This window comes from Hyperoodon ampullatus (genome assembly GCF_949752795.1).
Source record: "Hyperoodon ampullatus genome assembly, chromosome: 12".
NCBI classification, from domain to species: Eukaryota; Metazoa; Chordata; class Mammalia; order Artiodactyla; family Ziphiidae; genus Hyperoodon; species Hyperoodon ampullatus.
In genome coordinates this window covers 68,114,517-68,129,424 of record NC_136925.1, presented here as the reverse complement: position 1 = coordinate 68,129,424, position 14,908 = coordinate 68,114,517, and the positions used below count along the sequence as shown (strand labels likewise).

General features: G+C 39.9%; 1 protein-coding gene across 5 annotated transcripts in view; it reads right to left on the bottom strand.

Annotated features, from left to right (window-relative positions):
• Positions 1 to 14,908, bottom strand: part of AIG1 (androgen induced 1) — a 233,646-nt gene that overhangs the window by 159,656 nt on the left and 59,082 nt on the right. For all 5 annotated transcript variants that reach the window (XM_079716303.1, XM_079716302.1, XM_079716304.1 and 2 more), the window contains exon 2: positions 10,312 to 10,467. In XM_079716303.1, the coding sequence (XP_079572429.1) occupies positions 10,312 to 10,467 (156 nt within the window). The remainder of the gene's footprint in view (positions 1 to 10,311; positions 10,468 to 14,908) is intronic.

Here is a 14,908-nt window from a genome sequence, read left to right as displayed (position 1 = left end):
CAGCAGCATGTAGTAGGAGCGAGCTCTCATTCATAGACTTTTCAGGCTCTTGAGTTGCTGGTGGGTTTTGTCACTATGGGAAGGGAGACGGCAGGAAGTTTCAGAAGGTGTAAATGGAACTGCTCTTCCCCAGGCTGGAAACAAAAAGAAAGGTGACAGCAAATGCCTCTGCGTATGTAGTATCTTCTTTAGGACTCGAAAGTAATTTGGGAGGGAAGGGGGTACAGGTAGAATTTCTGAAGAGTCAGACAATAATGTTACCATATTAGTGAATGTGGGGGCTGTTTTCCTTTGTTGACTCCGCTAATTTTTTTTTTTTTTTTTGCTGCGGTACATGGGCCTCTCACTGCTGTGGCCTCTCCTGTTGCGGAGCACAGGCTCCGGACTCGCAGGCTCAGCAGCCATGGCTCACGGGCCCAGCCGCTCCGCAGCATGTGGGATCTTCTCGGACCGGGGCATGAACCCATGTCCCCTGCATCGGCAGGCGTACTCTCAACCACTGCGCCACCAGGGAAGCCCGACTCTGCTAATTTTGACAGCAAACCCCTGGGCTCCTATGTATTATTTTTTAGGCATGGGAGTGCTGAGGCTCTTTCTGTTTTGTTATTTGTGTTGGTATGAAGGCAGCCATTCTAATTTTGCAGTTGATTGTTAAGGCAAAGAAAGGGGAGGGGCTCTCCTTAGGATTAAGCGGGGTGAGGTGATAAAAATGGGCAGAGAAAACTCCTCTCCGTTCATGCCTTCCAACCCTGGCACACCACTAATTTATGCTTAGGATTCTTTCCTACTTCACATCCCTCCTCAGTTTCCCCTTGGTGAATAACGAACAAAGTGGTAGGGAACTCAGAGAAGCATAAAAGCAGATCGGGACGGAAGGGCTCCTCTGGTTCCCTCGGAGACACAGCTCCCTTCATTTCCCGTACGTTGCACCAGACTTTGGCCACCACTGCCCAAACTGCTGGTATATGTTTGTTCCCTTGTGTAAATGAAGCACAGACCTAACCTACAGGATAAAGGGACATTCTGAAGAGGGAAACTTCTTGGAAAAGTTTCTTCACAGGCACTTAGGAGACAGTGGGCAGGGCAACAGGGCCACCTGTGAGCTGTGGCTACACACGTTCTCTCCCCGCACCATCTCTCATCTTCCCGCCTTCCTGCCTGTGTCTCTGGGAAAACGTCTCCCAAAGCCAGAATCATGCCTCAACTTCTGTTCCTAGGAGAGTTACAAAAAGGCATGATGAATGAAAGTCCTATCCAGGACTGGCTCTTTGTAGTAAAATAAGCAAATCATGAGCATGGTAATTGTGCAACAAAAAGTTAATACATTCTGTGTAGGTGGAAATTCCACTAGCTCCTTCTTTGGGGGGAAATATTCCTTTTGATATCGGCTGCTTTAACACAGCACATTTTGATCCAGCTAAAACAGGTAAGAGTTACCTCAAAACGCCCACAGGGACTGTAGTAATTTCAGGAACACCCATACAGCAAATTGTTTATTTTTCTATGAAGAAGGAGACGCTTGTGGTAGAAGGATGGGGTGGGGCAAAGGTAAGAGAGAAAGAGAGACAGAAACACAAGTAGAGAGATAGGGCGGGAAGAAAACATGCAGAGAAGGAAGACGAAAAATGAAAGTGTTCTTTTTTTCTTTTCTTTCCTTTTCTTTCTTTCGTTTTTTTTTTAAATCAACAACTAATACTGCATCTTGTTCTTGGTCCCCCAAACAAGGGCGTACAAAAGGTCCTGGTTTTGGGGGGGGTCATTTTTTAAAAAATTAATTAATTTATTGCTGTGTTGGGTCTTCCTTGCTGCGCGCGGGCTTTCTCTAGTGGCGAGCGGGGGCTACTCTTTGTTGCGGTGCGCGAGCTTCTCATTTTGGTGGCTTCTCTTGCTGCGGAGCACGGGCTCTAGGCATGCGGGCTTCAGTAGTTGTGGCTCACGGGCTTAGTTCTCTGTGGCATGTGGGATCTTCCTGGACCAGGGCTCGAACCCACGTCCCCTGCATTGGCAGGTGGATTCTGAACTACTGCGCCATCAGAGAAGTCTCGGGGCGGGGGGTCATATTTTTGAGAACAAGAATCATATACATTATTAATGTTATTGAATTAACATTATTTATGTTAATTGTTAATAGTAGAATTAACAAGTCTACTTTTTCTCCATTACATATTTCAAATACATATCTTACTTATGTATATAAATATGGGAAGAAGATATCTTCATTTTCTGAGATATATTTGTGGCGTTTTTGCCTAGAGAGAGTGGGAACTCTGTGAGATAGTATACAGAACACGATAATTCTCTACAATTTCTAGGCGACTATTATTAAAGGCAGATTTTTACTCACTGAACCCGGTTGCTGGACTAAAGCAGGGCTACCTCTGACAAATTTCATATGGAGTTTCAGAAAATGAACATAAGCCATTTAGTCAGTTGTGTAACATATGTGATTTTCTTTGAGAAGAACTTCTTCAAATGTCAGATTTAGACAGTTGTTCATGATAATACTGCTGAGAATGCACCAAAAAAATGGTATTGGCAGAGAATGAATGGAAAAAATCTGCCTTTCTTGGCTAAGATAGAAAATGTCTATGATTAGTTTCATCAGTTTTACAATATCTATTTTTATATCAACATAAACAATAAATAACCTAAAAATTTTTTAGTTTTTATTTACTTTACATTTAATTATTATTCTCAAAATTTGTTACTTATAATATTTCTTGAAACTAGTGATTTTGTTTGGGCAGCAGTGTGCCTAACTCATGAGGATAAATCATAATTAATTTAAGTCCTCATGGTGACCTCATTCCCTTCGTCTCCTACTTGCTTTCCCAGCATTCCATGCAGCCAGTTCTAGCCATGTGACAGTCAAATGAGATGCATGGGGAAATTGGCCGATGGAGCTTCTGGGAAAGGTTCATTGGTACGATGAAGAGACAAACCCTTAGGGAGAGCTCCCTTAAGAGTGTCTTCCTCTCCATGCCTTGAACATGGGTGCAAAGTGTATGATGTTTGGTGGTTTATCAACCCTTTTGAGATTGTAGGTAGCATGTTCAAAGACAAAAAGCCAAGACTCTGGAGACAGAAAAGTGGAAAACAGAAAATGCATAAGCCTCAAATGACAAAACTGAGCAATACAGCCTGGAAACTACCTGCTTAGAGGCTTCTTGTTTTATGAAACATTAAATATCTTTATTGCTTAAGCCACGGTTGGTTGGATATTCACTCAAAAAATACTGAATTATTTACACGTTGCTTCTGATGCTTGGGTTAGAGCAGTAAATTAGACACACAATCTCCCTAACCTCATAGGGCAGGTGTCAAGTCAGAGAAGACATACAGTAGAAATAAAAGAATAAACATATAAGGTGCCAGGTAGCAGTAACAATGAAGGAGAATATAAAGTAAGTTAAGGGCATATGGAATGATGGAGGGAGGCTGATTTATAAAGATTATTCATGGAAGATTTTCTGAGGTGGAATAATTTGAGTAGAGACTTGAATGAAGTGAAAGAGTGAGCCAGGTGAATATCTGGGGGTGTTCTGTTACTTGCAGCTGAGAGTATCACTAACTTACATCCAATAAGTTTTTTAGTTATTCTTCAAAACAGAGCTCCGATAACATCATTTCTGGGAAGGCTTCCAGGACCTCCCACTCAGTAAAACCAATCCTTTCCTCTTATGGGCTACTTCTGTACCTGCATGTGTTGTTATACTCATCATGTTACCTTTTAATTTACTTGTTGATATGGCTTATAAAGTCACCTTCTCTAAACTGTGAGACCCTGAAGGGCAAGATCAGCTCTTAGTCTCCACTATAGGGCTCCTAGCACTCAGTACCTGCTATACCTAGTAAGCTCCATGTACCTGCAAATGACTACTGACTTGACTAGAACTTCTGTCCTTTGAATGTTCTGGATATAAATGTGTGGTTTTCATTGTAGAGTGATTAAAAGTAGGCACCTACAGTAAAATTTTTGTCCAAGTGTGGTTATTTTTTGTGTTGAAGATATCTGTCTTGCAAGCTGACTACTCTGAGTTAGCGTGAATGTGTACAAATTAAATAGTTCACCAAGGCAGAAAATCTTTGGTTTTCATTTAGGAGAGAAGAATATATAAGATGGTCAAGAAGCAACCTGGTTCTCTATCGGGTACATCTGTCTAGTCATATTATGCCCTTGGTCTTTTGAAAAGGCGTTCAAAAAGGTGAGTTTAAGCCAACTCACCCAGGTTAGGTTATGACAGTCTTCTGAACATTTTTCAGAAGACTGAAAAATGGTATGGGGGGTAAAGGCTCCTTTTGCTAACTGATCTTGAATGAATCCTCATCTCCGAACCTCCCCTTAGGCAACTCAACTCACACTCATTTCAGCGCAGGGTGAAAGCCTATGACTGACTCAACCCCAAATGAACTGGGTTTAACCATAAAATATGACCTAGCCGATATTATATTTTTAACTTCAAAGGTGAAGAGAAAGAAAAAGGGCATTTGAAGAAACTTATAACATCAGTGAAGGCTTAAAGAAAATAGAAAAGAGTTTGATTTTAGATACCTGTGTGAAAATTTAATAAAGAGAGGATCAGGAGATATTAAGTGTATTAAATCCCAAGTTTCCCCTTAATATCAAAACAGAAAGAAAAGCATTTGCTTTTATTTACAATCTCAAATAGAATCAAATTCCCTTCCTTTGTGTGTTACATTAACAGACATTAATATTAGTAACTAATATTCATTACTAAGTTTGCTTTCCATTTAAGCCAATCTCTTACCTCTAAAAATCGGAAATGAAAATAATGTTTTTTTAAATCGTAGAGGTATGACAATCTAAATTTATATGCATCACAAAATTTTTCTGAAGGATGGCTTAGAGTTAGCTAGTATATCAATAAATGAAGACTTTGAGGAATCTCCTTCTGAAAATAATTGCTAGATACTTTTTCTTTGAGTGTGCATTTGAAATTTCAAACTCCATTTTTCATGTTTCTAAGGCAGCAGGTACCATACAGTTCCCACCACAAGCAAAAATGAGTTTTAAAGGGTTCTAGACTAGGTTGTTACATGTAAAATCTTCACAAAGTCTTTACCAGAACATGATTATAACACCAGAAAGAGTTAACAAATAGCTTTGAGACTAAACTCAGATGAAAAGCTCAAATTCCAGAAAAGTTCATCGTGGCACATGCTAGTTTGGTCAGGATACCCTGGATCCCATCCTAGGTTAGAACAGATCCAAATTTCCAGGACCTTCTCAGACCCCCTGCTTCTTTACTGAGACAGGTACATCCTCATCTTCACCCATCCATCAAGGTTAGCGAAGCAGCAACCCAGCATCTGGTCTAGAGTAACCCAAGTCAGCCCAGGGACAAAGGTGTACTGGAGAGGTGGTGAGATCTGATTATGTGCATCACGCAAGCTGAGCAACTGTGGAGGAATGGGATGCACAGACTCGAATTAATGGAAAATCTATAATTGTTCTTCATCGTTAAATGGGCTACTTGGGATAGCAGTTGGAGACACATTTAGGATTTTTGAAAGAGGCAATTTCATACTCATCACACTCATTGTTTGCTACTCTTTCTCTTTTTTTCTTTTTGGTTGAAAGCCTTAGCTTTATTCTCCTAACTAGAAGAGTATCTGCCAGCACAAAAGTCAACGAACTCACAGGAGACAAAAGACATTCTTGGTTTGATTGCTCCTAATAAACTTCAGTGCTTCCAGACCACATAATGTCATAGAATTATTTGTAATGCTTCTTTAAAGGGGGGACAGCATTCAGAAATGAACTGCACATGGTAAGAAGAGCCTCCCAGGGGTTATCCCTGCAAAAATGAGCTGCAAGGCTTTGGGAGTGGTGGTGGTTTCCGGCCATTAGCGTTACTAATCAAGGCCAGCTTTGCATTTATGGGAATCTACACAAATCAGGATGATACATGCTATGTTCACTCAAGCAACCCTGCCTGATTTCTTCAAGGTTACGTTGAAACAAAGCCTTACCCCAATTATCTTGGATTGGAATGCTTCATTATTTTTATATATCCTTGAGAGAGAGAGAGAGAGTACATGAAGTAGACACACATCAGGTCCATGGGTCACAAAATCATATTTAGTGCTTCATGCCCACATAAAGCAATTACTGTCAGCTCGTTACTGGAGGAAGCATTAGTGGAGAAAATACAAATCCTAGATAACCTACCAGGTCTTTCTTGCTGCCATAGTTACAGCTGAGGTGAGAGAGAGAGAGACAATGGGAGTGCCAGAAAAGCTCAGGCTAAGAGGTCTCTTTGGGAAACTTTGAGCAGAGGTGATACGTTCAGCTGCCATTCTGCCCTCTTTTTATGCCCATTGCCTTTTTGCCCTGTACCAGGAAGCAAAAATAACATTGCTTTCCCCCCGCAAACTTGTGGTTGACAAACAGAAGGCGTGGAGCTGAGGAAGCCAGGAGAAGATAGCAGAGGAAGTCCTCTGTGAGGCTGGCAGGCACCAGGCAGTCAGAGCCTGGAGGTCTCTGGGGACCGACCACAGGCTTCTAAGTGGAGCCTCTGTACCTTCCTCCTTAGGATGCTTGAGCCACGCCCCAGGCTCTCTGGGCATAGTTTGCCCTTTACGATCTTGACTGTGTCAACCAACATGGTACAAGCTGTTTAATTACAAATGTTATAACCAATCATTTGCACACATAGGCATTCTTACACTACAGATCCTACAGGTCCTGGGCATTACTGTTATTCCTGCCCTTCTGATATAATGAACTCTTTGGGCCAGGCACCTCCCTCCCAGGCCAGGAGCCACAGGAAGAGTAAAGACGACACCACTTCAGGTGATTCCTAATGGCATTGCTTCAGGAAGGGTACATACGTTAACAAGGAAGAAAATCTTAAGTGGTAGAACTACCATGGAATTCCAGACCCTACTGAGCAGCTGGGGGAGATGGAGGAGTTACAGAAGTCATAGCAAAGATTAGGGCTCGGGCTTCCCTGGTGGCGCAGTGGTTGAGAGTCCGCCTGACGATGCAGGGGACACGGGTTCATGCCCCGGTCCGGGAAGATCCCACATGCCGCGGAGTGGCTGGGCCCGTGAGCCATGGCCACTGAGCCTGCGCGTCTGGAGCCTGTGCTCCGCAACGGGAGAGGCCACAACAGTGAGAGGCCCGCATACCACAAAAAAAAAAAAAAAAAAAAGATTAGGGCTCATTGGAAAGGAAAGCTGGTAAATAACCATGGGGAAAGATAGGCAAAAATCATTAAATTGTATGTTTTAATGAAAAAAATATTTTGGATACAAATGATTATAAAGAACCAAATTCATATCCTCTGTAAATATGACTTCACAATAAAATTAATGGGGTCTAGGAAGAAGGCATTAACAGCTTTTTGCCTCAGAATGAATTTCTGTGCATTAGAGTGAGAAATCAGGTAAACAGATACAAAAAATCAAATGACAGAGTAAGGAACAATGGAAAATGTAAGAAAATTATGGGCCAGGATTCTTCCTAATATTAAAGAGAGACAGAAAGAGAAAAAGAGAGGAAGAAGTGGGGAGGAGGCTCCAAAAAGGTCAGGAAAAATAAAAGGCCAGTGACTGTAAAAGGGAAAATGACTCATAATAACAGGGAAATTTATGAAAAACATAAATATTGACTATAAAATACCATTGGGCAAGAAAAAAATAAGAGTTAAAGAAATCATTGAAACTGCACATCTCTGATTCATTATTTGTTCTTTAAATTCTTCTGTGAAGCTCATCAGCTAGGAAAGGTACATTATGTAATGAAAATATAATATTATGATTTCTGGCTTAAAAAGGGGGGTGAAATTAAAGGCATTATTACTTCTCTTCCCTCTTCTAAAACACATAGAAAACAACAAAAATTGTGAAGCACAAAGGAAAATATCAGATGTAATCAAACAAACAAGCAAACAAAAAAGGCTCCCATTCTTTTACAAACCATGAAGCATACATACACGGGCTAAATTCCGGAAGGATACTGAAAGCTGACAAGAATCTCAAGTCTCAAGCAGGAGCAAAAAGTTTTTGGCTAAAGTAATGTCATAAATGTCTAAAGGGCATATGCAATGAGCCTTTGGTGAGAGTGGCAAGACATACAACTTAAGCTCACAGAGACACAGTTTGACACCACATAACAGAAGCGGAGGCAGAGCTGAGAGAAATGGTTAATATTGTATTCCTATTTACCTTTGTATTGTGTTATTATTATATTCCTTCTAGCCAAGGAAGACTTCCAGAGTCAGTGACATGCCTATGGAAATTCCAAGGGAGTAAGGGGACTTCGCTGGCGGTCCAGTGGCTATGACTCCATGCTCCCAATGCAGGGGGCCCAGGTTCAATCCCTGGTCAGGGAACTAGATCCCACAGGCTGCAACTAAGAGTTTGCATGCCACAACTAAAAGATCCTGCATGCTGCAACTAAAAAAAAAAAAAAAAAAAAAAAAGAAGAAGAAGAAAAAAATTCCAAGGGAGTAAGCCAGTAAAAAGTAACAGAAAATATACAGGCTTGGATTTTCTAGATAATTCTTTCATGCAGAAAGTTTAGTCTTTACAGTTTATACCAATGGAAATTTTCTCTCAGATGAGTATTCTGATAGAAGGTGTTTGCATTTTATAAGGCAAGTCCAGAGAAGGAAATATCAAATATACTATGTGAAGCATTTAACTCTGTTATGTTAAGCAACAGAGTTTGAGAGATTTGGTAGATGGCTTCAATCTGAGCATCTATCTAGGTTTTCAGAGGGTAAGGATGAGGAATGAACAGAGAAGTGTGACCAGATTATACTACTCTCCTTGTGTTGTTGTCAAGAGCTGAGGGTTACTTCATCCAGGAAAACACAACTCAGTACATAGAAAAAGCAATTCAGTGATAGTCTGGGTGTCCACTGACTGGTCTTAGAACAAGCACGTAGAGGTTTCTGCCAGGTATAAATAAGAGTCATTGGAAGGATTTTTTTTTTTTAAGGATTTTTTTTTTTGGCTGAGTTGGGTATTTGTTGTTGTGTGCGGGCTTTCTCTAGTTGCAGTGCACGGGCTTCTCACTTTGGTGGCTTCTCTTGTTGTAGAGCATGGGCTCTAGGCACATGGGCTTCAGTAGTTGCAGCATGTGGGCTCAGTAGTTGCAGCACATGGGCCCTAGAGTGCATGGGCTTCAGTAGTTGTGGCACGTGGGCTTGTTAGTTGTGGTTCTCAGGATCCACAGTGCAGGCTCAGTAGTTGTGGTGCACGGGCTTAGTTGCTCTGCGGTATGTGGGATCTTACCGGACCAGGGATCAAACCCATGTCCCCTGCACTGGCAGGCAGATTCTTAAATCACTGAGCTACCAGGGAAGTCCTGGAAGGATTTAAAAAACAACTTTCTGACTCTGCCTACAGAGGCCCTTGGACTTGGTACATGGGTTTCTATTTTTCCCAGAAATCAGGTGGCCAATGAAAGTTCTGAATTTGAATTAGATAACACACTCTTAATTGTTCTCACAATTTACAAGCATTCTCTCATTCTTCTCCTGGCTATACACAGGTTAAAATCTATAGAATCTCATGGGGTCCCAGCCCTTTAAAGAAACTTGGTTTATGTACAGACAATGGATGATTAACAGATCTGTAAAGGAAGTTAAGCTAAGGAGGGAATCTAACTGAAAACAATGACAATCAACGAAGCCAGAACAGACCCAAACATTAAGCAGCATTTACTTAAGTGATATTAGCTAATGGCACCGCTGGGTAAGTGAAGAAGTATGAGCTAATACTGACTTCCTCCCCCAAGTTCAAAAATACCAGAATGGTCACAGACCCACGGAACATACATTTCAAGTTTGGGCTGCTTAAGAAACGGTTATGGGTTGAACTGTGTCCCCCTAAAATTCACACGTTGAAGTCCTAACTCCTAGTGTCTCGGAATGTGACCGCATTTGGAGGCAGGGTCTTTAATGAGGCAATTGAGATTGAATGAGTTCATTGAGGGGCTCTGGTCAGTATAACTCGTGTCCTTTTAAGAAGGGGAGATTGGGAGAGGGATACACACAGAGGGAAAAGCATGTGAAGACACAAGGAGAAGGAGGCCCTTTACAAGCCAAGGAGAGAGGCCTCAGAAGCAATCAACCCTGCAGACACCTGGATCTCAGACTTCCAGCCTCCAGAACCGTGAGAAAATAAATTTCTGCTGTTTAAGCTACTCAGTCTGTGGTGCTTTGTTATGGCAGCCCCAATACGGAAGCCTATAATGAGCCCTTTTTTCCCTCTTAGAAGTCTGATATAAGACCCAAGTTTCTTTTGTGGTTAAATGCTTTTTGACATCATACTCACAATCCCAACAGGAAAGGCCAATACAGCCAGCATCCAGTCCCGGAGAGAGATGAGCTTCTTGAGCTGCCTCTCTTGTTCTTGGCTTCCACTTCCTCTAGTCAGAAGACTGGAAAGATCAGTCAGCACACAGATGCCAAAAAAGACAGCTTGAATAACCTGGAGGGAGACAATGATTGGTATTAGTCAATAAGATCGAAAGAAACCCAAGCTGTAGGACAGCAAACAAGCCACACCTTTGCAACATGACACAGGGTAAAAGAGGATCAGGAGCACATTTTAAGAGCTAGCCCTGCAAATAGAAGAAGAGTCAGACATTTACAACTTGCTATCATAGGTGAGAAAATTCATCTTAAAAACACTGCTTCCATTTTTGCACACCTAAGGACAAATGCAAAACATGCATGGACAGAAAGCAGTATCAGTTCTCAAATGACATGTCCCTTATTTTAAAACATCACATCTGTGGTTTAGTAATATTGACTAGTGTGATTTAACAAACATCTAAAAAGTGCAAAGAAAAAGACTTTAAAAAGATCAATAGGGCTTCCCTGCTGGCGCAGTGGTTAAGACTCCGCCTGCCAATGCAGGGGACACAGGTTCGAGCCCTGATCTGGGAAGATCTCACATGCTGCAGAGCAACTAAGCCCGTGCGCCACAACTACTGAGCCTGCACGCTAGAGCCCGCGAGCCACAACTACTGAGCTCATGTGCCACAACTACTGAAGCCCATGCACCTAGAGCCCGTGCTCCACACAAGAGATGCCACCACAATGAGAAGGCTGTGCACCGCAACGAACAGTAGCCCCGGCTCGCTGCAACCATAGAAAGCCCGCATGCAGCAACAAAGACCCAACACAGCCAAAAATAAATAAATAAAATAAATAAATTTTAAAAAAGATCAATAATAAATGAGACAATTTAGTCTGAATGTGAAGAAACCTTCCTATGATTTAATCTCTTAGAGTCAAAATTTTTTCTACCAAAGGAAGTGGTAGAAAGCTTCTAGTCCTTGAGTCATAGAGAAATCAACTGAACGCAATAATCAAGACTGAAATGGAGCAATTTTCTGTTGTCAAACTTGAACTAAATGACCTCCTTCTCAGGTTTTCAATCTTTATGAAATAAAATCTGTCCAAAGTAATGTAAACTTAGATGCCCACACCATTTCCCCAAAAAATGTACAACAACCACTTGTACATTCCCCAATCAATTACAAATTGAATTACTGACATCAGCTATGTTTACTTGGACTATCACAGAGAGAGAACATTGAAACGCTAGAGCCCAGTTATCTGTGAAATTCCTAAAGTGGGGGTAAAAGTATTGATGATCCCTAGCCTTGAGTGAAGACAGGCAGCATACTGTAATACAGCTTGGCAGATGATAATTCAAATTATGGAAAGGGCAGAAAATATATTCCCTAGGCTCAAAGTCATACCCATTTAGCACCAAGAATAGATTCAGGGGAATTTTTCTGATTTCGTTTACAAGAAATAATTTACTGATGATTTATTTGTAAAAGATACAACTTTACTCATTATGTTTAGTAAACATAACAAAATAAATTTTTTAGTGAATTACCATCTTGGCAGTGGAACAAATCTGTGAAAGCTCTGTTTCTTACTGAGGCACAGAACAAAGGGAAGAAGAACCCTCAAAATTACCCTCAGCAAAGCACTGACATACTCAGATTGTTAAACTCTTATCTTAGCCACTTTGAAAATTCCCAGTAATGGAGGTTCCACCACCAGGTTTAGTCAAATAAACAAAAATCCTGCAGTATTTTTTACGTATGATACACCAGGCTCTTCTGAACTCAACAAATCCTGCTATTATTAGTCATGCTTATGACTATTCTTAAGAATTAGTCATTCTTATTACAGTCAGAGTAATGTTCTATTCTTCTTCATAATTTAGCCTATCTTTTGCCTTCAATGACTTAAGGGTTCTTGCTTTTCTACAACCAGAAAAACCAGAGGAGAAGTTAAGACTGCCACGTTGAGCATGGCACAATTAAAGTGTTGTCAAGAATCATGCTGTGATGACCAGAAATGATTTAAATGACTCAGAGAATAATTTCCTACTTGGAAAAATTTTCCATAGCACATCTTACGACTTTAGATGTTAGATCTTTATGTCAACCCTAATGGGGGTTGAGAAATTGGAGTGGCCATACTGGGGAATAATAATCTTTATGACAATCTGGCAGTGAACATATGAAAAGGTGTCCTACCTGATCAATAACCAGGGAAATGCAAATTTAGATAGCATTTCTCATCCCTGTAACTACTCACAATTTAATTCTGAGAGTACCAAGTATTATAAGGATGGAGAATAACCAGAATCCTTATGGTGGGAGTGCAAATTGGGAAAACCATTCTGAAGAACAATTGGCAGTATCTAGTAATTTAAAGATGCATATACTCTTTTATCTAGTGACTTCACTATGAAGTCACATTTACATGAAAGTTAATTTTAACATTCATTGCTTCAGAAAAATGACACAATCTAAATATCTCTTAATAGTTGACTAGATAAATAAAGCATGCTATAGTCACACAGTGGAATTCTAAGCACACATCAATTTTTCATTCTCACAACAAAACACTAAACAAACAAAAAAGGAAACAAAAATGCTGCATATTGACACCATTGGAATAGCTATACTAATATCAAATTAGCTATACTAATATCAAAAAGTAGGTTTCAAGATAAAGAATATTACCAGAAATAAAGAAGAACATTTCATAATGATAAAGGGATCAATTCACTAAGAAGGCATAATGATCTTAAATATGTAATACCATAGCTGAGCCTCAAAACAGAGGAAACAAAAACTTATTTAAGAAGGGTTTAAATTACTCAATAAGTGTTTGTTAAATAAATAAATGATTCACTGGTTCTTGGGAAACAGACACTTTTATGAAGACTTAAAATGCAAGTGAAAGGAGAAACCATCTCATATTCTAGAAGAGAAGAACAAAAGAAGTTCTGCAAATATAAATGTAAGAGTCTAAACAACATTTTGCCAAATTTAGAAGATTAATAGTATTATGAAATCTTATACTTCTCTACAGCTGATTCCTTTTCTTACTCTTTTATCCACTGGTGTCATCTAACACAGCAGTCCCCTCACTATTACCTGGTGGCTACCCTGTCACTGTCTGTAGGTATCTCCACTGGCTCTCCCCTGCTTACGGCCACAGTATGGCCGCCATGCCTGAACTGCTGTGGAAGACTTCCCCAAAGTGAGTATGTGGAAATCAAAGAAAGGAGGTACCAAAAACAATTTTCACCTGATTTCCAAACATCAGGAGACAGAGAGAGAATTATTGGGTTTTGTTAGGGTTGTTTTTTGTTTGTTTGTTTTTGTTTTTTTAACTCACACTGGCTAATCTTCAAAATGTAATACCTAAAAATTATGGAACAGGCCATCATCCCCTGCAGAGAAGCAAGGATTGACTTTTGGTTATTTGCTAGTTTAAGAAGCAGTTAGCCAAAACTGTTAAAACATTTTAGATTTCTGCTACTTTGTTAAAATTTTATTTGAGCTGACAGCTAAAAAATCAGAGACATTTTACTCTATTGCCTAGATATATCATGTTGTCCATTGTAACTTAAAATTCATTAAGTTAAGAATGTAAAAGTCACATGGAGATGCACAAGTGAATCTTATGTAGGATTACCTTGAAGCATTATTTGGCTCCAGCCATTCTGCAGAGCTGGCATTTCCAAACCATCAACCCAGCATGACACACATATACACCATCTGGCTTTGAGTTCTTAGCAGGCTGGTTGCTCTTATTATTTTGTATCATCATGTGTAGAAATGAAGTGGTCAAATGTACCATATCTCTCCAAGAAATATAAATAGAAATCTATCAGAATGAAAAAAAAAATCCCAGGATATTTTTGAGTCATTCTAGCATTTGCTCCTCTAGAATGTTCTCTACTGTTTAATTCGCTCTGCATCTTCTCTCCACCCCCTCAATTCTCCCTGTCAGAAATCACAACTTGTTTACTGAGTCATTTTAGGTTTAGGTTCATTTCCACAAGTGTGGAAATGTACCAAAATTCCATTCATATCTTTTTCTCTTTTACACGAGTTGTTTTTATTAAATTAATTTAATATTATTTTCCTTTTTTCTTTGGAATGCACTAAACTATTACAATTCTGTTTGTACTAGAGGGCAAATTCATTAAATTTCTAACATTTACTCCCAAACATATATGATATAGTTTATCCAGAATGGGTTTTACTTCATTTCACTAGGTCATCTTCGATATTCTCATTTATATGTAATTGTACCAAAGCTATAGTCTATATATCAAGTTATGTCATTACTTCAGTTGCTAATTTTTATATTTCAGCCTAATTGGCCAAACTCAGGCAAGAACCAAGGATGCACCAAAATAAGAAAAGCAGCACCTTAAATAAGAAATGGAATCACTATTTGTATGAATTTTTAAAGACAGTACAGCTGTCTTGACCTTTGGGAGTAAGATTTCCAGTAACTTGTATCTATCATGGACTGCGTTTTGATTATATTGTACTTTCATAAGATTAACGCAAAGAGTACCACAGTGTTTGTTTTGA